Raw genomic sequence first — 20,902 nt, forward strand, 5'->3', positions numbered from 1 at the left:
TATTTTTAAGGTCTCTGTGTGTTTTTATGGTAATAAACCTATTTTTTCGGCAAATTTGTACATGGGCCTATAGCGTGATGGTATATGGGTGTTTATAGAAAAACATATTTTAGTTATTATTTTTATTCCATCTATAAGTTTTAATGGTTCAAGCTTAAATTAATTTTATTCCATAGTAAATTATTATTATAGCGTATTTTTCATTTTAAGTGATATTTTTTCTGTTGGGATAAGGGTACATGGTATAGGAAAGACCACACCCCAATATGGCCGTTGTGTAAATATTTTAAAGTTACACGAAAATAACCGATGTTTGCCGAAGTCGATGACAGATGACCAGCGGTTGTTTACCTGATTTAAATGAAAACTTTTTCCTTTAATCTCTATTTTTTATAGGAAATCGTATCATAAATAGTTTAATTACTACTGTTTTGTTTTATGTTTTTTTTAATAAACACCATTGTTAATGCATAATTAGTTAATAATACATTTTTGGTATATTCTTACACCTGTGGTTAATAGGTATAAGGCGTGGGAGTACAATTAAATAATGACTAGGATATTTGACATAGTCGTTATTTAATTGTACCTACGGTCTATACCTTTGAGACAGCTTTAAACCGATGAAGAACAATGGAGCCCAAATTACAGTTACCTTCTTTGAGCTACCCGATAGGTGGCGCTTGGTAGTTCCGGAGTTAGGCGCTAGATGGCGGTCGGCGACTACGTACAGCGTTGCCGGATGTATAATGAAATGCGACGTTGCCAAATCTAAAAATCAGAAGATTTAGGGAAATTACATATAACCCATGTTATAAGATTTACATAGGGTGGGCCGCTATGGACGGGAAAATTTCCCTAAATTTAGGGAGAAAATGGGGGTTGACCTTGGGCTAAGGTGGCCCCATACCTACTGCAATGCTACGAAATTGCTATGAAAGAAGCCGGTATCTTTGATTTTTTGCGGAGTCAGATATAGATAAGCACACATTATTTTTTTTATTGAGGTGCTAGTATTTACACAGAAAATACATTATGAAGGGCGCTGTTGCCATATTTTGGTATTAGTTGATATTAGCAATGAATATTATTGTTTGGCTTTAGTTAGTTAGGGATAGTATGTCTATATATTCTGCATTTTTTTAATTAATATTCTGTTGTTACACTGCAATAATACTTGATATTTTGGATGTAAGAAAATGATTTTTAATGTTTTTAAGCAAAGACTGGTTTAATAAATAATAATAACAGTAATAATTTGTTATACCTATTAACAACAAAATTTAAAATGATTTAATATAAATATGTTTTTAAGTAGTAACAAAATATAAACAACAAATTAGATGTCAAAATTATTTATATTAGATCCTATTTAAAAATAATATAGTATCTAAATTTTTTGGCAACGTTGGTTTATTAAATAATAATTACAGAACTAATTTGTTATATTAACAACAACTTTTAAAATCATGAAATATAAACATTTATTAATTTTCTAAGCATGCAGTGTAATGGAACGAAAATGTAAATAAAAAATTAGAAATCAAAATTATTTATATTAGGTACTTTATATTTCTATTTAAAAATATTTACTTTTACTGGCATTTACTTTAAAAAATAAATGAAATATTTCTTCGCAAAAAACTACATGTAAGAGAATTAGCATAAACAAAATACAAACATCGTTAACTTTTTTTTAAAATTGGCACGTGTAAAACTTTCATTTTAATTTTCTCACCCCATAGTTTGAGTTCGATAACCATTTACTTAACCACATTACTTAAATATGATTATTACCAAGAAGTTCCAACTAATTCATATTATTAAAACGTCTAAAATACAAATATGTATTTTTAAAATTAATTGTAAGTTCATCTCATCTCTCTTAAAAATTGCTACTTCTCAAAATTTCCCATTAAAAAATAGACCATATACCATATAAAATTAAATAATTGAAAGATCGGACTACGGAAAACCACACACAAATTTTCGGGAAAAATTTTTGACCACCTGCACATACACACAATCGTCAATAAATAAAATTAAAAAATAACTACTATTTTAGTATTTTAACTATTTTAATAAACATAAAAAATAGCACAGTCTTTATACGGCGAAGTTATAAAAATTTGGAAGAACTAATAATGCACTGACGCATACAAAAATCAAACGAATACTAAATTTCATTTATCAAAAGCATTCGATAGTCGTGGCTCAACGATAACCATTTAGTCGCACGGCGGAAGGAGTTTGTCACATATGCTTTAGTATACAAATGAATGAATGATTTTATTCGAATAAAACCATTCGATAGTTGAAATCATTCATTCATTAACCATTCGATAGTCTAATTCATTCGATAGTTCCCATCGCTAGTCGTCGTACTGGTCGGACCGACAAAAAATCTGATCCGACAGCCGGAAGGTGTTCTATGCAGAAGTGTCTAGTCCTAGCAGCCAACTATTAAGCTTGACCAATCAGGTTGGTTAGCGTGGTTATTTGGAGTGTGTTAATTCATTTGTGTTTGTCAAAAACTCTAACGTGATTGGTCGGGCTTAATAGTTGCCTGCTAGGGCTAGACACAAGTGTTCTATGCATTGTTTTTGTATCTTGTACGGCAAACGTACGATTATTTTTGTCACTTTTGATGCGTAAGTTGCTCAGTGCAGGCTTCTTTTATTATTAATCTATACTAATATATAAAATGCTTAAGTGACTGACATACTGATTAATCACGATCCTGCTCAAACCACTCAACGTAAAAAGCTCAATTTTGGCAGACAGGTTGATTCTAGGGTGTAGAGGTTCGATAAGAAGGGATTTTTCGAAATTCCAGTTCCAAGAGGGTGAAACCACCCCTCAAATATTATAATATTTTTTATTTAAAAAACGGTCAAGTTTCCGAAAAAACGCTTAAACACGTATATTTTATTTTGTTTCGAAAAATCTGGTCATTGATTAATTACAAGCGCTGATCAAAAGCTGATTTTTGGAAAACAGATTGACTTTAGGGTGTAGAGGTTCGATAAGAAAAGATTTTTCGAAACTCGAATTCTAAGGGGGTGAAACTATCCCTCAAATATTAAAATATTTTTTTATTTAAAAACCGGTGAGTTTTTCGGAAAAACTCTTAAACACGTATATTTTATTTTGTTGTTTTACATATTTTAAGACTTTTTATAAATTTATACAGGGTGTTTCATAAAATATGACCATTGAGTAATCACGATTCTGCTTAAACTGCTTGACGTTTAAAGCTGATTTTTGGTAAACGGATTGACTGTGGGGTGTAGAGGTTCGATAAGGAGGGGTTTCTCGAATCTCAAATTCCAAGAGGGTGAAAACGCCCCTCAAATATTACAATATTTGTTATTTATAAGACCGTTAGCCTTTCGGGAAAACGCTTGCACAAGCATAATTTATTTGGTTTTTTTACATATTTTGAATTTTTTTAAAAAATCATACAGGGTGTTCCAAAAAGTTGGGTAATTTCTTAACCACGATTCTGCTAAAACTGCTTGACGTAAAAAGCTTATTTTTGGCAAACGGATTTCTCCAAAGTCAAATTCCAACTAGATGAAACTACCCCTCAAATATTAGCAAGTTATATAATAATATCGCCATATTGTTTTTTCTCATTCTGACATAAATGTGAGAAAATTTTATCCAGTTTGTATGTTAATGGAAATTCTTGCTTTGCTTTATCATCACCCTTACAAATGATTAATCGACGCGAACGAAGTCACTGGTATACGCTAGTTAGTTATAAAAAAATATAAAACGGAAATATTTTGTCGCCAGTGTGCGGTAGTCGTCCGATTCAAAATCGTTTCAGATAGTCGGATCCGATAGTAGGAAATGTGCGGCGGCCTTTAACAAAATTATAAGGTGTTATATATAGGCTCAATGTACAAAATATGTACCAGCAATAGGGGTTACATTATACAGGGTGCTACAAATTCGGGATACGAGCATTGGTATCTCGGTAACCGCAATAGAACATGGTTAAATTGAGGCAAAGTTGCGTTTTAGGATGTTCACCAATATGCTATCAAAAAAGTTTTTAAAGATTGCTGAGTTTTTTGGAAAAAAACGGATTTTTTTGAAAATTATTTTTTTCTTGTCGTTATTTTTTAGAAAATCAAAAAAATAATTGCGCATTCTCATAGCCACTTTGCTAGGGCTTTCTGACAGTTCTTTTTAGATTTTCAAATTAGCTGATAATTTGTGAGATACAGAGGCCGACTTATTTTTTTTTAAATACGGACCTGAAAGAACTCGGTCCCCTGAGTACAATGATATGCCACACTTAATTTTTATTTTGTTTCGGACATTTAAACATAATTTAAACTAATTTCAAGTACGGCCTCTGTTTTTTTAAATATTTAATCTATTCATCGTTACAATATTGATAAGCTTTCAAGACTTTTGAAAGACTCTTTTTTATTGATAAGCTTTTAACAAAGACGTGGAAAAAAAAAACATTAAATAAGGAAAATCAAATGCAATAAAATAATAGAAAATTATATAAAATAAATAATATAAATATAATATAATATAAATAATCAAATAATTTCCCCGGAAGATGGATTGGAATAGAGCAGTATAATTTCCAGCGAGGTTCCTGATGGACCTGTCGCTAGGGGGGAGGGGGTACATTACTTCACGTTTGTCTTTTAGCAAACACTGATGAAAATAATTAAATTGTAAAATTATTAAAATCTTACCTTGCGCTGTTTTGAAATCAGCAAAGTTCCAAATAAACTCTCCGATAAAGAAACCTTGAATTTTCAAAAAATCGAATGCCTGGAAATGTCTGGATAATAACCCAACTTGATACTCCTCGGACCATATAAAATTCGGTAGCTAGAAATACTTTAATTAATTATAAAAATATTTTTAAAAAAATCATCATACAAAGTGTAATCCTGCCATGGTATCCCCACCGTACTCTTGCATTATTACAGGTTTGTTGTATACCGTGTTCCAACTTGTTGCTTCATTAACTACATTTTCGATTACAAGGTCTAAGTTTCCTTCATTGCTATACCAAGCGTTGTATCTGTTGAAGCTGACGATATCTACAAATTCTGACTAAGAAATAAAAAATCATTAACATATTTAATGAGAAATCATAATAAATAATATAAATTATCGTCGAAAAAATTGCCTTAACTCTGTAACTCTAGTTTATAAAGAAGTAATCAAGTATTGATGTTTAAAAATATTGTTATAACAAAAGTATATGCAAAAATCATTTCACTAAAACTAATTTGTAATTCATAGTAAACCCGTCTCATTCATTATGTGTTATTTTAATTTCTTAAACCAATAAATATTGAAATATTTATGATCGTTTAGGCCCTTACCATCTCATTAAGGATTTATGTATTTTGAGAAATTTTATGACAGGACTGTATATTAAAAGTGTATTTTTTGAATTTAATGGGTTTTAAGCCTTTTTACCAAAAATTTTAACATTTTAATTTTCTCTAAAACAGTATGGAAATTTAGAAAAATTAAACTGGATTGAGCTTTTTAAAACAAGTAAAATTTTTTATGAAGAAATGCATTTTTCACAAAATGTCAATAATAAAAAAGTTTTTCCTCTTCTAAAGACAATCCGGGTACATATTGTATATTATTTTGATAGATATATTTGTTATCTTTATAACAATTTCGTTGTCACCCCATACCTTTTAAAATGTAGGCAACCAGTTAAACAATTTTGATATTCTTGTGCCTTAATATCTCACCACTCGTTCCCCACAGAAAATAAGTACATATACGGTAGGGTAGAAATCGATAAGCAGGAGGTCTGCTGCTTTTGAATTGCTGCTTTTGAATTGAACGAATACGGCCTTCGTTCAGATTTGCAAAGAAAGGCGGGCTTTAGGGCTCCAACCTTTCGCTCAAAAGTGACTTGGGCCTTTTTTGTACTATTTTTTTATTTTAAAAATTAAACAATTCTTTGTTTTTGTTTTCCAGAACTAAGGTCGATAGGTTATTTTACAATTTGTTGCATTGCCGAACAGAACATAAGAAGATAAGATTATTACGCTTATCATATTTATAATCAAGACAGAGCCTATTAATATTTCTTTGTTAGATAGAGAATTAAAAAACGAACATTTTTTTGTGTTTAAAACATTTTAGAATTTTTAGTGGTTCCTTAAAAAAAACGAAGGAAAACTATTTTATATTTTAGAAAGTTTGGCATAGAATTTTGAACACCCTGTATGGTTTAATATTACGATGTTTACAGCAACGTAAGAAATAGGGTTTCCGGAACCGGAGTTGTTTTTCCACTCAATTATTGTTCAATGGTAGTGCAGTTCATCAATCAGAAAGCAAGGGATGGGTTTTCAAAATAATATGAATAAAAAATTGAGAATTTAATGGAAATAATATCAAATTATTAAGTAATCAGTGATGAGAAAATTAACATGAACATAAACTTGAACACAAGTAAAGAAAAAAGTATAGGTAACAAACTTAAAGTTCACATCAAACAACATAAACCAACTTAACTGAATTTGAGACAAAGATCCTAAAATATTGAATTGAAATGCAAATATGTATTAAAACATAACATAATAAATATTATAGGAACTTCAAAATAGAAAAGAAACAAGAACAATAAGAAATAGCCTCATTACGTATTTAGAAGAGTTTGATTTCGACCGCTAGAAAGTATCAAAGGACTTTCTCACGTAACAAAAAAAAAGTTTTTAAATTATTGTTACCGAGGCCCGGTTCTGTGGTGGCCAAAAAGATCTGAACACTAATTGGTAGTATTAATTAGAGTTTTCGGAACCGTACTAAAATATTCTCGTTCAATGATTGTGGTTTTCGTCAATTAGCAAGCACGGAATGGTTCTCAAAAGTAAAACCGATAAAAAATTTAGTTTCCAATGAAAATAATATCAAATTATTAAGTCAAGAGAAAATGAAAAAACATGGACACAAGCGAAAAAAAAAACACATGTATCAGGTAGATTAAAAAATTACATCAAACAACATCAACCAACCTCGAAACCAATTTAACTGAATTTAAAAAAAAACTTCAATTCAATAAAATTCAATTAAAGACATAACACAAAAAGTATAACTAATACATTTAGTAATATTATACTAAATAATAAAATAACATATTTAAACTTCAATAATTGCTAATTAACATTGTAGAAACTTTAAAACAGGGGCGGCTTGTCTTATGAGGCAGATGAGGCGCCTCACCAATACATTTGAAAAATTACACGTATTAATTGATACATCTTTAATCACAATTTTATATTTTTTTCCCTTTTGCATCAATAATAATTGTATTTTTTAACCGTCATTCTACAATAAATTACGTCGATGGTATTCGTTTAAACGCACTTCCTTTCCCATATGCGACAAACTCGACGATGTATATCCATCTCATTTGTTCTTTAAGAAGTATATGTGCAAAGGTTTGCCTCTCGCCTTTCCTTGTCTAGCGTATTGTGTTATATCCCACTGACGGAGCGACAGCGTTCACTCGAATCTTAACTCTATAGAATGAAAAGAAAAAGCATAGGCAAAACCTTTAGTTGAAGAGAGATAAAATTTATGGAGTAGTAGCGCGTAAGAAGACCGTATTGAGGCGAGCCTCAAATGTAAATTTGAACCTTAAAAGCCGTTCGTTAAAAATATGTATCACTTCCCGATCAGTTCCCGATCAGCCCGAGAGATTTTAGGCGACAGGCTGAAAATGCAGAATTGCATTATTTGGGAATTTGGCTTGGTTTGAATCAGAGTATGAATTAATTCTGCTGGTTATTACACTCTTTTGTCTCTAATTGATTAATATCTACGTTTTTTAATGTGAATTGCATGTTTAATTACTCTTTTTACTGATTATTGTACATATTAAGTAAATACCTAAAAAGTGGGCAGTGACTTATTGTTGATGGATATGATGATTTAGAGGGACCATGCATCATCAGAGGACTTCCCCAGGTAAAGTTTTTCGAATCATTTCTAGATAAATTGTGTATAGTCAAAAAGTAAAGCGACCTGTTACAGATTTCGTTTTGTTTTATTTTTATAGGATGGGTAGAAAAACAAAATTTTACCATACAGAATAAAATATAAGAGAAAATATCCTGAGGTCGCTTTGATAAAAATTTACTGTTGCAATAGCCCTATGTAATAGGTACCGTATGATCGAGAAAAAACGGCGTCAGCGTTGGCTATGAAATGAAGATCGCTGTCATTTTATATGTAAATTTATGTGGGAATTGTCATTGGTTGCGAAATCCCGCATATATAGTGCTTCAAATAAATCAATAGTGTGATGTATGCTGAATTTTATGCTGAACCCAATTCTGTACAGAAAAATGGTAATGCGATTGCAATTTTAAAGAAGATATTTTTTTAGGATATGTACTTTTTTTATATAGAACTTCCTCGTACTAATACTCGTACACCCTATTACATACTAATAAAAATTCTCTTCTAATGTGCCTCACCATCTTCCAGTGCTACGAGCCGCCCCTGCTAGTAAGTACAGACAAACTATAGTAAATACCTAGTATAGTTTTAATTAATTGTTAATCTAAGGTTTTAATACATACAATAAATATCAGGACATTTCTTGTATTTTTAATATTTAAAAAAAACTGAAAAAATATTTTCTTTTTTAATTTATTAATATTTCTGAAAAACTATCTTAGGATTATATTATACAGGGTGGTCCGAATTCTATTCCGGAAACTTCGGCAGCATATTCTGCAGATAAAAATAAGTAAAAAAGTTCGTATAAATGTATGTCCTAAATTGCTTAGTTTCAGGTTTATTAGACTTACTTAGAGAAATTTGATTTTGATGTCAATATGACTCCTACTAGTAGAGGGCGCCACCTACATGTGTTTTAACTGTTTTGAAGCGTAATAACTTTTTGTACGTACCTGTATAAAACTACCGAGGGAAAAAATATACATCTCTGTGACTTTTTGCGTAAAAAATATCTCTTTGTAAAAATCGCTACGAGCAACCGTTCTTAAGATATTTGAGAATGGAAATAGTCAATACATGTCATTATATTGACGAAAAATAAACACATTAGTTATTTCACTGAAATAATAAATTTGGAAAATTTTTATTTTTTTAAATTAATCATAATTTTTTCTGCAAAAAATGATGATAAAACCGTTTTTGTTGAACTTTTGGCTCAAAAACATTTCAAATTTATGATTTCAGTCTAATAACTATTTAATCAACATGTTTAATTTATATCAATGATGACAGGTATTGATAATTTCGATGTAAAATATCTCGAAAGCCATTACTCGTAGCGATTTTTACCGAGAGACCTTGTTCACGTAAAAAACGTCGTAAATGTATATTTTTATCCTCAGTAGTTTTATACAGGTACGGACGAAAAGTTATTACTCTTCAAACCAGTTAAAAAATATGTAGGTGGCGTCCTCTACTAGTAGGAGTCATATTGACATCAAAATCGAATTTCTCATGTCAAAAAACTCCCAGACACCAATTTTCATCCAAATATTGACGTTACTTCCGAAATTATTTAGAAAAAAATCGAAATAAAAATGAAACTTCTACACCCTGTATCTCCGAAACTAAGCATTTTAGGACATACATTTATACAAACTTTTTTACTTATTTTTATATACAGAATATGCTGCCAAAGTTTCCGGAATACAGTTCGGACCTCCCTGTATATAAAGTGATCAAAAGGTTCCATTTAAAAAAGAACGAAGAAAATTTATTTTATATTTTAAAAAGTTTGGAGTAGAATTTTGAACGCCCTGTATAATTTACGATTACCATATTTATAGCAAAGTAAGTACAGACCATCTTAAGTAAATACCTAATATAGATTTCAGGACATTTCTTGTATTTGTAATAATTTTTTTAAGAAAGGCGGAAAAATACATATTTTTTGTTTATTAATATGTGTGAAAAAATCGAAATATACTATATATATACTCATATCTTAAGATTATGTAAAGTGATCTGAAAGGGAGCCAAAAATGCAATAATATACAGGTTGTTCCATTTAAAAAAAATCATCCTGATCCACTCATACTTTTTTGAGCCACCCTATAGAAGTTAAAATATTTTTCTGAAATACATCCCCGTATTTAGGTCTGCACTTAAACAAAATTCTCAAGTTTTTTATTCTAGCCAGGAGCTACAGATACCCGACGCGACGCACTATTGCCGAACCCTGTATATTAATATACTGATATGATCAAAACTATTTTCTTACTGCTTGAGTAGTCCCAGAACCTTGAGCTTCCACTATGGTAGTAGGTCTGGTTGTATCCAAGTTCTTGATGTGTTGAATAATCTGCCTAGAAATTTACTTTTACAATTTATTCTAAATACAGTCCCTTTGTTTATTTACCTAAAGTACTCCTTAGCCGCAGGATATTGCGTTCTGGGTTCGTTTGCAGCCGACCATATGATAACAGCTGGTCTGTTCTTGTCTCTTTGTATTAATTGAGTCAGAGAACTTTGATGTTTCACTAACATGCTATTAGAGAAAATTCTAAAAATGAGAAATTGTGCGTCATTTCTGAAATAAAATTTTAGCCCAAACATATATCGCCACCACCAAAATAAATAGAGGTCTTACTCAGTGTTAACGCTTGGGCACTCGTCGATGATCATGATCCCCATTTGATCCGCCAAGTCCATGATCTCTTCGGCGTAGGGATAGTGTGATGTGCGATAAGCGTTTGCTCCTATCCATTTGATCAAGTTGTGATCTCTGATTATCAAAGGTAGGTCCAGTCCTGTTGAGATATTTACATGGATTAATTTTTTATGCAAATGCTATTTAAAAATAATAATTTCTAGTCGATTTAATAATTATTTAAAATATCATTTGATGTCTAACTTTAGTTTAGAATAAGTGCTGTAATAAAACTTAAAAATCATAATCTTCCATTATTATTGGATTAGTAGGTACTTCATTTGCAACCTTGTGGAATATTCTGTATGATAGTTTGCTAGAGACCCGCATGCCAGATGGAATTACACTCGTTGGTTTTGCAGACGACATCGCCATGGTTGTAACAGCTAGTAGTGAGGAATCCTTGATGAATTTGGCCGACACCGGACTAATGCGAGTAACAAAGTGGATGAGGAGGCAAAACCTTCAACTTGCACCTCATAAAACTGAAGCAGTTCTACTAACGACCAAGAGAAAAATAGCTAGACTATATTTTAATGTAGAGCAAACAATAGTTAATCCAAGTAGTGCCATTAAATATCTTGGTGTATGGCTGGACTCAAAACTGACGTTCGGGGTACATATTGACAAAACCCTTGTTAAAGCGCAGAAGATGATATCGGCATTGACTAGTCTCATGCCGAATATCAGGGGTCGCAAACCCTCCTAAATGGTACATTCGCAATTACTGTATGCAGCACCGGCATGGCATACTATAACGCAGAATAAAAAACAACTGCAGAAACTTATAAGAGTGCGGAGAACATCAGAGTTTGCTCTGCATACCGAACAATATCTGGTGAAGGTGCTTGCGTTGTAGCTGGAATTCCTCCAATAGAGCTTCCAATAAAAAAAAGACATGCAACTTACTGCGGGTTGCCAAGGCAAGAAGCTCGAAGTAAAATAATTAGAGTGGCAAAATAAATGGGAAAATGGAAAACATGGCAGATGGACATATAAACTTATCCCGAACATTGAAAAGTGGATTACTAGAGGCTACGGAGAAGTAGACTACTACATAACGCAAGCGTTGTCGGGTCATGGGTGCTTTGGTAAATATCTGTTTGTTCCAAAAAAAAAGACCACACCTCAGTGTATATCATGCCGAAGATGACGCAGAACATACTTTATTTGAATGCCTTAGATGGCATCAAATTAGAGGTCAATATTTGCAAGATACAAAAAAAGTTTTCAACATAAGAAATGTAGCAAATAGCTTAGTTGACGGGGAAAATGCCTGGGACAAAGTTACAATGATTATAAGACATATTACAGAAAATAAAGAGAAGGAGTCCCAGATGATGCAAAGTCTGATAGAAGAAGATTAAGGACAACGGCCGGATTGAAGAAATGCGAAAGCGGATTCCAATGCGGTTATGTGGCAGGGCAGAGGAGAGTTTTTTTAGCCGGTAGGAATCCGGCACTACCCTTTAGGGGTGTCTTATGCAAGATTTTTCCCTCCTCAACAAAAAAAAAATGTTAAAATTGTAAATCGTTATTGTATTTTTGAATTGCAAATATCTCCAATGAGAGGAATCAAAAAATCAAACTATCGAGAAAAAATTTAGCTGTTGACAAAGTGGAAAGTGAACTGTGAGTGGATTAAAATGAACATTAAAATGCTGTAAGGATTAATTAAATTAAAGGTAAAAAAAGCGAAGAGAAAAACATCTTGTCAAATAAAACATTTGATCGGGTTAGTATCTGCAGGTGTCAGTTGCAATTCCCTGTTATTATTTTAATATTTGGATGATAGAGAAACAGAAAATACAAACGAATATTTAACATATTTTTTTTTCTGAAAACGGTACATTTTTCAGACTCTATAGAAAAAGGCTGACAACATTTTTTCGAATCATCATGTCTATTTTGGCATATAGGAAGTTCATAAGTAATTTTATGTTTTGAATATTCTATTAATTAGATATATTTTATTATTTTTTTGAAAACGGTTTGAATATTTCTCTAAACTTTTTTGGTATCTAATAATGTTAGGTCTTTTGTCTTTTAGTTGTTAATAATAATCTAAAAAGCAATTAAGATAAGCAATTATAAAATTGTGAGAATTTATTAAAAAAAACAGTTAAAACTATAGAATTTACAGTTGAAGGTTGGAACCTTTGATGTTGCCTTAGCAAAATAAAACATTAATTCACAGCAATACACCAAAACACTTTACTTTTACACTGGACGCGTGTTTCATTAACAACGAATAAACGAAACAACGAATGAACGAAAACAACGAACAATGTTTTGGTTTCATCATCAGCATCATCATCTGATGGCTAAAACTAAGTTCTAATCATACTTAGTTTTCACCATTTGTTGATGATGCAAACAAGGTTAGCGACACGCGCGTTCAGTGTTTTATTTTGCTAATCCCATAGTGTTAATCAATGATTGTTATAAAATATACTGTCTATGTAACAATCATTTTTACAAACAATATTTCAAGTAAATTAACCATAGTAATGGGATGATATACAAGAAACTTTAATTACTTAGTCGTAACGTTGATCAAGACAAATATTGTTTTATTTTATTATTAAAATTTACTATGATATAATTTATACCTTTCCCTCTAATATCCGAATCTTCATGTCTTCCAAAACCATGTAAATATACCGGTTTGCTGTTAATCAATAGTTGTTTATTTGTCCATGTCAACGTCCTGATACCAACTGGTTGAATGTACTTGTCCACCAAATCTCCGTAAGAATCCAATAACTCAACCTATAATATTACATCATTATTTTCTCATGTTATAAAAATCCATTTACGCTTTTAGAATATCTAATAAGCACCTTTCTTTAAAGTAAAACCAATAAAAACTTGTAGGATTTTATTCGAAAATAAAACATTTCCAAAGTATTGTATGAAAAGTAAAGTTGATTTAATAATCCGACAAAAAATGGAAAGAATCTTATTACATTTAATTTGAATTTAATGCGACTTTATTTTGGTTGTCAATTATCGGATGTTGTCTGTCAAAATCGTCTCCTTTATCGCTGGATAAGTAAAGAATCTTATAGTTAGAATTATCTTTGGCTTTAGTTAAAATTGTAATCGTTATGTTTTCAAAATCCCATATTGTTTAGAGGCCATATTATATTTAATTTTGAAAAATATTGTTATCGAATCTTGTATATTTTAAAAATCTTACAATAATAATAATAGCTCCCGTATATAGCGTTTGACGCCTTGGGAGTAGCAAGGTACAGCTTGCCATACTAGAGCCGTTCGGTATACAAGGAAGGTAATGTGGCTAGCACTACGCCTCAACCGCCTATTATTACCTCAGGATTGTGAATCCCAGGTACTCATTTAAGGCTGAGCCGACTTAACTTAGGTACCCAAACTATTTTTATTTTAATAAAAATAGTCGGCTGATGAAATGCCGGGTGTGGGATTTGAACCCACTACCTTGAGATTGGTAGACGAGAGCCTGTACTTCTACGCCACCTTTAAAAATCTTACAACATGTGAAAATACCATAGAACAAAACATATTAGAAAATTATTACTGATTCCGACTATCCCCCCCTGAACTTCAATTACTCCTAAATCTGTTAGCGAGGTAATTTTAATCTCTACTATCTTCAACCATCTCTCTACCATTCCTCGTTACCATCTTCAACTTAAGAACCATAATGGGAAAGACTAGAAGAGACATAATTAGAAACACAAATATCAGACAACAATGTGGAATAGAGGACGTAGTGAGATGGAGTAGGCCAAGAAACAGGCAATGGTTCGCATACGTAAAACGCATGGAAGAAAACAGGCTACCACGCATAGCTCTTGAAGCCCATGGGCAAGAGACAGCCGGGAAGACCTCCAAAAAGATGGAAAGACATTTGGCAGAGGCAGTACATCTCCCAATAACTCCTATAGAGGCAACCTTAAAATTAACAGATCGACTAAATCTCAAATAAGCAAAAGAAGAAGAACATGCATCTTCAAATAAAGCAACTATTATAGCGGATACAACTTCTGGACTTAAAATCATCTCTGCTGGGATTTTTCAATGGTAGTGATATTACATAAATGATAAAAACTATTTTATAGATCTGTTCGATAGGACAAAGAGGAAAGGCATGGTTTTAATGTAAAAATTGCGAAAAAATGTGAGTGTCTTCTTCAAAAGCGAATATTTCCAAAAAAAATAATAAAGCTATTGAGATAAACCAAAAAACAAACTATCGATAAAAGACACAACTAGATATTAAACTGATTTATAAATTCATTGCTTTGTTAACATATCCCACAGGATGTTTCAAACCTTCACTAAAATATCAACATTTTGATTTCCCTCGTATAATAGCCTAAGAGCTGACATATTTAGAGAACATATTTTAGGCAAGCTAGAATAACTAAAAATGTATAGTTTATTAACTGGTGAACCCAGAATCCTAAGTCTGGCTGGAGGGTTGGGGGTATTTCGCTACTGCGCAACCCATAACATTTGCAAAAAAATAAGTCCAAAAAACCTTCTTTAGGCAACTTGAAATTTGTTTATTCTTAAATTTTAGCATCTATTTAACCTAGAAATAAGTATGCCAGACTTTTTTTCGGGTTTAAAGTGTAACCAGACCATTCCAAATATGTTTAATTATTATAACTGGAAAACATACTTTAGGCATTCTAAAATTTTTACAGCGTGTTTATTAGATGATATTAAAAAATATGTGTTAATTGCCAGACGAATTCAATGGGATTTAATACTTGCCAGACACGAATAAAGATTTTAAATGAGCGCGATAAGAAAGTCTTATGAGTATCTATAAGCACGAGAAAGATAGTTTATTGAGACCCGTAACAGCATTTTGGAGTCTTTGTGAAACAAGTCTTGAAAAACTTAAAAAAAAACTAACTAATATTGAATAAATAAAAAGAAATATTTTTTAATAAAAATGTATGATTGAAATCCTTTCAATAAGAAGACTTTTTAATTTAAGTATTTTGTATCTGAAAGAATAAAAAGACGAATAATTATTTAAAAATTAGCATAATATAAAATATATTTTTTTCAAACGTCACAAAAGTATAATTATTATTATACTTTTGTGACATATTATATTATTATTAATTTTTGCGACCTGATTGACAATATAAAAAAGTCATTTTAACGCCTAAGCATAAAAGTAAAGCACTTTTGCTTACTTTTGAAACTATTTAGAAAGATTAACAATGGTAGGTACTTTAATAAAATTCCAGAATACTTATTTTTTTTAGCACTGTACATGGTACCCTTTTGTCGGGACAACGTTTTCTGGTAAAACCACTTCTTTAAATTTTAAACCATGTTGTTGGCGCACTTTTAAAAATTCTTTGCATTTTTGTAGTCTGCCTTCATCAAAAACAATAACTTTGTCACTAGTAACATTTTTACAAACTACACAACTTTACAAATTACACAACAATGTTTTTTATCCATTGTGATTTAGTAGTTAGTAGCGAAATTAGTAGTTACTAAAATATTTATTTGCAGTAATCATTCTAAACTATTTACACTATGCACGTCAATATTTAATTTATATAAATACATATTTGTACATGGTAACTTAATTCCAACAAAATAACCTCGGAATTAAAAGCCTGCAAATAATTGAAATGAAACCGAAAAAAAATTGTTTTTATGAAAATTTGAAGTACATACTCCAAAATACTGTTACGTCAGCCGCATCGGCTGCCGACGGGTCTCAATAAACTATCTTTCTCGCGCTTAGAGATACTCATAAGACTTTTTTGTCGCGCTCATTTAAAATCTTTATTCGCGTCTGGCAAGTATTAAATCCCATTGAATTCGTTTGGCAATTAACACATATTTTTTAATATCATCTAATAAACACGCTGTAAACATTTTAGAATGCCTAAAGTATGTTTTCCAGGTATAATAATTAAACATATTTGGAATGGTCTGGTTACACTTTAAACCCGAAAAAAAAGTCTAGCACACTTATTCTAGGTCTCTATCTAGGTTAAATAGATGCTAAAATTTAAGAATAAACATATTTCAAGTTGCCTAAAGGATGTTTTTTGGATTTATTTTTTTGCAAATGTTAATGTTTGTAAATGTTTGTAAATACCCCCCACCCCCCAGCCAGACTTAGGATTGTGGGCTCACAAGTTATTAAACTTTATTTTTTTTGTTATTCTAACATGCCTAAAATATGTTCTCTAAATATGTCGCCAGCTTTCCGGCTATAATAGGCAGATAGGAACTTTTATTTTTAATTTAGAAAGAAATACTAAAAAGTCGAATAATTTAGTTACAAACTACTAAGAAAATCATCAAAATAGGTCCACTAGAACACAATTTATAAAACTTTAAAACACATCAAAATTTTAATCTGCCTGTTTTTCGTGATTGTGAATGTAGTTAATGAAGTAAAAGATTGTTCTGCTGAATTTTTATTTTAAGATCTTCAGTTGAATTTCTTGATTTCTGCTACTGTATATTTAATCAACTTTATTTCAGTCTTTTTATCATATTTATGCAAGACATCAAGACAAGAAGATATGTTCTATTGCTAACCTCATTAAGCCATTCTATTTGCATACAATAGTTGTAGTATAAAAACGATAAAATATTTGCACAAGAATTTGAATTAAATTTACAAAAATATTACCTCCAAGGAATACAAATATCCTGGTTCCGGGTTCATCAGATACGGCCACCATAGTTTAGGATTTTCAACACGGAGCGAACCAAAAAAATCTGGGCTGTGCAACTGACCGGTCACTACATTTTTGTTTTTATCAACGAGCGTTACTCTGCAGGTAACGTTGTAATCTCCTATTACGGAGACATTATACTGAAGCAATGCTACAAAAGAAAACCAACCATAGTTGTTATTACGATAATTAAATTGTTTTTCGTCGTGTTTTGACAGGAAACTTACCGCAGAGCGGTTACAATTGGTATTTTTGGTTTTGTAACATAAATAAGACAATTAGATTAATAGGTTACTACTTCAACAATCCTTTACAATTCTCTTTTGTACCAACATACCAAACTATCTTTTTTTGGGAATAGTAACCAACTTTTAAACAGCCTCTACAACGAGCTCTACACTGTCTCCGAACTGTTTTACGGAATATTTCTGGAAATATTTAGTAAAACATTTCGCAAAACATTTCTGGAAATAGTAAGAAACAATCAAGGCCAAACGTTGTGCTTCAGAAAAATAAATAGGTAAACATGGAAAAACTGATATAAAAACAGTTATTCTTCGAAGGTTATACAAAATATTTTGTTTTAATTGTTGTCCAATATTATTATTTACAATATAGTAAAAAATATAAAACAGTGACTAACTAGCGGCCTACCATTTAACGGCTTATAATCCACGGTATTGCGCCTCATGAACAAAATATACACAAAATTATTTAAAAAATCGTCTAATTATTTATTATTTCTGGTTATGGTAAAGAAACATTTATACTGTAGTCTGTAGCAAAGTTTAGTTTACGAATTTGGTTTTGTTTTTCTAGTTTTAATTGTCTAAATCCCTGCATAATAAATACTAGTTGAATGGATTTATATCAAACCATACTGGGTGTTAATAAAAGTATCGTTTACAGATTTCTCTTAAGAACAATAAAAGAACATTGCTTTTAAATAATGTCCATGGACCATACTTTTGTTGACATGGGGTCAATTAATAATTTTCCCAAGTGGATATATTGATAATGTTACCAGTATTACTCATCAAACAATACTACTGATATATTAATCAACTAAGGCCGTAAACAGAAATATCATATACAATTTTATATACTAATTAATTATAATAAAAGTAAATAAATAATAAACATATTGTAATTATATTCCTGCAGATTGAGTGAGAAGTTTGTTCTTAAAAATATCTACCCTACATATTATTAACGCGTGTTCAAATATTAATTTTGTGAAATATATGTTTCAACATAAAACGAGATGTAATTAACGAAATATCATCGTAACAAAAGATATTTTAGAAACGTCTAGGTTTACTTATTTCACTGAGATTTATGAAAAAAAGTCCTTTGTCTCGGGTACAGATACCGCCACGTTTTGGAAATAGTTCAAAACGAAACAAAATTGAACGAGGCAACAGAAAACGCCAAAAAAAATCCCTCCAGGCCCTCCTCACGAGTAGTTTTCAGCCGCTTTTAAGAATCAAGTGTCAAGACAAACCAAAATGCGACAAAGTTGGTCGACGAAATGCGATCTTGGCCTGTTTCGAAGAGTTCTGTGCATAGTGTAGAGGCTGCTTTACATTAGAACTATGTTGAACTTACCATTTGTTGGCGTTGCTTCTAAGGTGATAACAGTGATATCATCTATGTAAGTCTTTGGAGTAGTGTATAATTTGACTGGCCTGTCAATACCAGCGTAATTATAAAAATCAAACGTATACGTCTGTTGCAATCTTCCACTAAAATTAAGATGAAATATTATAGAGTTCTACTTAATTAATTTCAACCATTTTTCTGAATAAAGTGTTTTAATAGTTATCCATTAATATTAAAATTAATTTATTTAATAGTATTATATACTTTTGTAGTTCTTTGACGTATCCTTGTGGTACTGTATCAGGAAGCAGAGTATTGTCACAGGATACAGTAATTCTGTTTTCTAATCCGTATCGCAAATAAGCCGTAATTTCGGCTAAAAACGGTAAATGACCTATCTCGTGGATCATAACTTGCTGTCCATTTATCCACTGAAAAACAAATTTTAATCACTTCGAATTTAATGTATAAGAGATTAAATGTAACATTCGCTTTTGTGTTAAATGTTACTTTTTTTTAATCAGTTGATTATGGGATAGTACAACAAATATATTGTAAGAAAATCTATACAGGGTGAGTCTTTTAAACAAGTGCAAATATTTTTAGGAGTAGTACCATATTTCGACCCCGGAAAAACACGTCTATGAGTTTTTTTCCGCGAATTTTTTTTTAAGATTTGGATTTTTTTTTTTAGTTTTTAGTTAAAAATCACAATTTATGATAAGATAACATAGATAGATTCAATTTACGAGAAAGAAAATCCAAAAAAGATCCAGTGGTTCTCAAAATTTAAGCAAAAAATTATATATTTTTTTCAATTTTCAAAGTAAAATAACTCCGTTATTTTGGACTTATTTCAAAAACGGCAAACAGGAAATATGTTTCTTTTGTCGAGATCTACTAGCCCTGAAAATATTTGCACTTTCTAATTATTTTAAAATTAATAATAATTTTCAACTGTTCAGGAACTGTAATTATTCTAAAAATATGTTTACCTCAACCTGCCCCATTTATTTTGCCTATATATCAGTATTTACAATAATAATGTCCTCTTACATGAAATTATCTGTTTGTGTCTTCATTCTTCCTTTCGTACATAACGTCATTTTTGGATGTTTTAAACAAAAATATTTTATACCCAATAATAATAAATATTAACGATTTTTTCTTTTATGATGAAGGTAAGATATTTTTTGAAAATGTTGTTTCTACCACATTTTTAAGAGATATATTTACAGCCGGGTAGAAAATTTGACACTAAGCCAGAATACTATTAATCTTTTAGTAATCCTTAATAATTTTAAGATATTATGATATTTTAAAAGAGTATGCTTTTTTGCATTTTTCTTATATTTTATTTGTGTTAAGTTTTTGTTATAATTATTCTAGAATTCTTTTCTTTATGATGGCACAGTTGAACTTAATGCCAATGGCATATGTTATAAACAAACAAAACAATTAAAATCTTGGGTAATAACTTACAACATAAATAATATGTTTACGAGGATAATTTATATTGTAATTTAATTCTTAACATTCCTATTTTATCAGAATCTCTATATCTACCATATAATTAATTCTATGGTCATGAAAAGTTGTATTTGTAATATCAAAATATGTATTTGTAATATCAAAATATGCCACTAGTAGTTAGAAAAAGCATTTTTGGTAAACTCTATCTCTAATAGTTTCTGAAAAATAAAATTATTTTTTTAAAAAGGTCCGATTAAATTTATATCTCCGAAACTAAAGTTCCAAAAAAATTCGTAATATATCTAGAAATTCATTTACCCACTGGTAGATATAAAAAGCATTTTTGGTAAACTCTGTCTCATATAGTTTCTGAAAAATAAAATTAATTTTCTTAAAAAGGTCCGATTAAATTAATATC

The 20,902-nt window shown here is 30.7% G+C and overlaps 1 protein-coding gene across 2 annotated transcripts in view; it reads right to left on the minus strand.

Moving 5' to 3' along the window:
* The window catches only part of LOC115879150 (beta-glucuronidase-like), a 49,210-nt gene that overhangs the window by 21,318 nt on the left and 6,990 nt on the right, over nt 1–20,902 (minus strand). Inside the window, exons 4-12 of one of the 2 annotated variants that reach the window (XM_030895825.1) lie at nt 19,276–19,442; nt 19,018–19,154; nt 17,364–17,560; nt 13,306–13,465; nt 10,634–10,793; nt 10,403–10,546; nt 10,265–10,349; nt 4,918–5,094; nt 4,728–4,866 (exon numbers count right to left, since the gene is read on the minus strand). In XM_030895825.1, the coding sequence (XP_030751685.1) occupies nt 4,728–4,866; nt 4,918–5,094; nt 10,265–10,349; nt 10,403–10,546; nt 10,634–10,793; nt 13,306–13,465; nt 17,364–17,560; nt 19,018–19,154; nt 19,276–19,442 (1,366 nt within the window). Of the gene's footprint in view, nt 1–4,727; nt 4,867–4,917; nt 5,095–10,264; nt 10,350–10,402; nt 10,574–10,633; nt 10,794–13,305; nt 13,466–17,363; nt 17,561–19,017; nt 19,155–19,275; nt 19,443–20,902 lie in introns of both variants that reach the window. The other variant, XM_030895824.1, reaches the window with a different exon arrangement.

Source organism: Sitophilus oryzae, unplaced genomic scaffold (genome assembly GCF_002938485.1).
Source record: "Sitophilus oryzae breed Bouriz unplaced genomic scaffold, Soryzae_2.0 scaffold_1576_pilon_pilon, whole genome shotgun sequence".
Classification (NCBI taxonomy): domain Eukaryota; kingdom Metazoa; phylum Arthropoda; class Insecta; order Coleoptera; family Curculionidae; genus Sitophilus; species Sitophilus oryzae.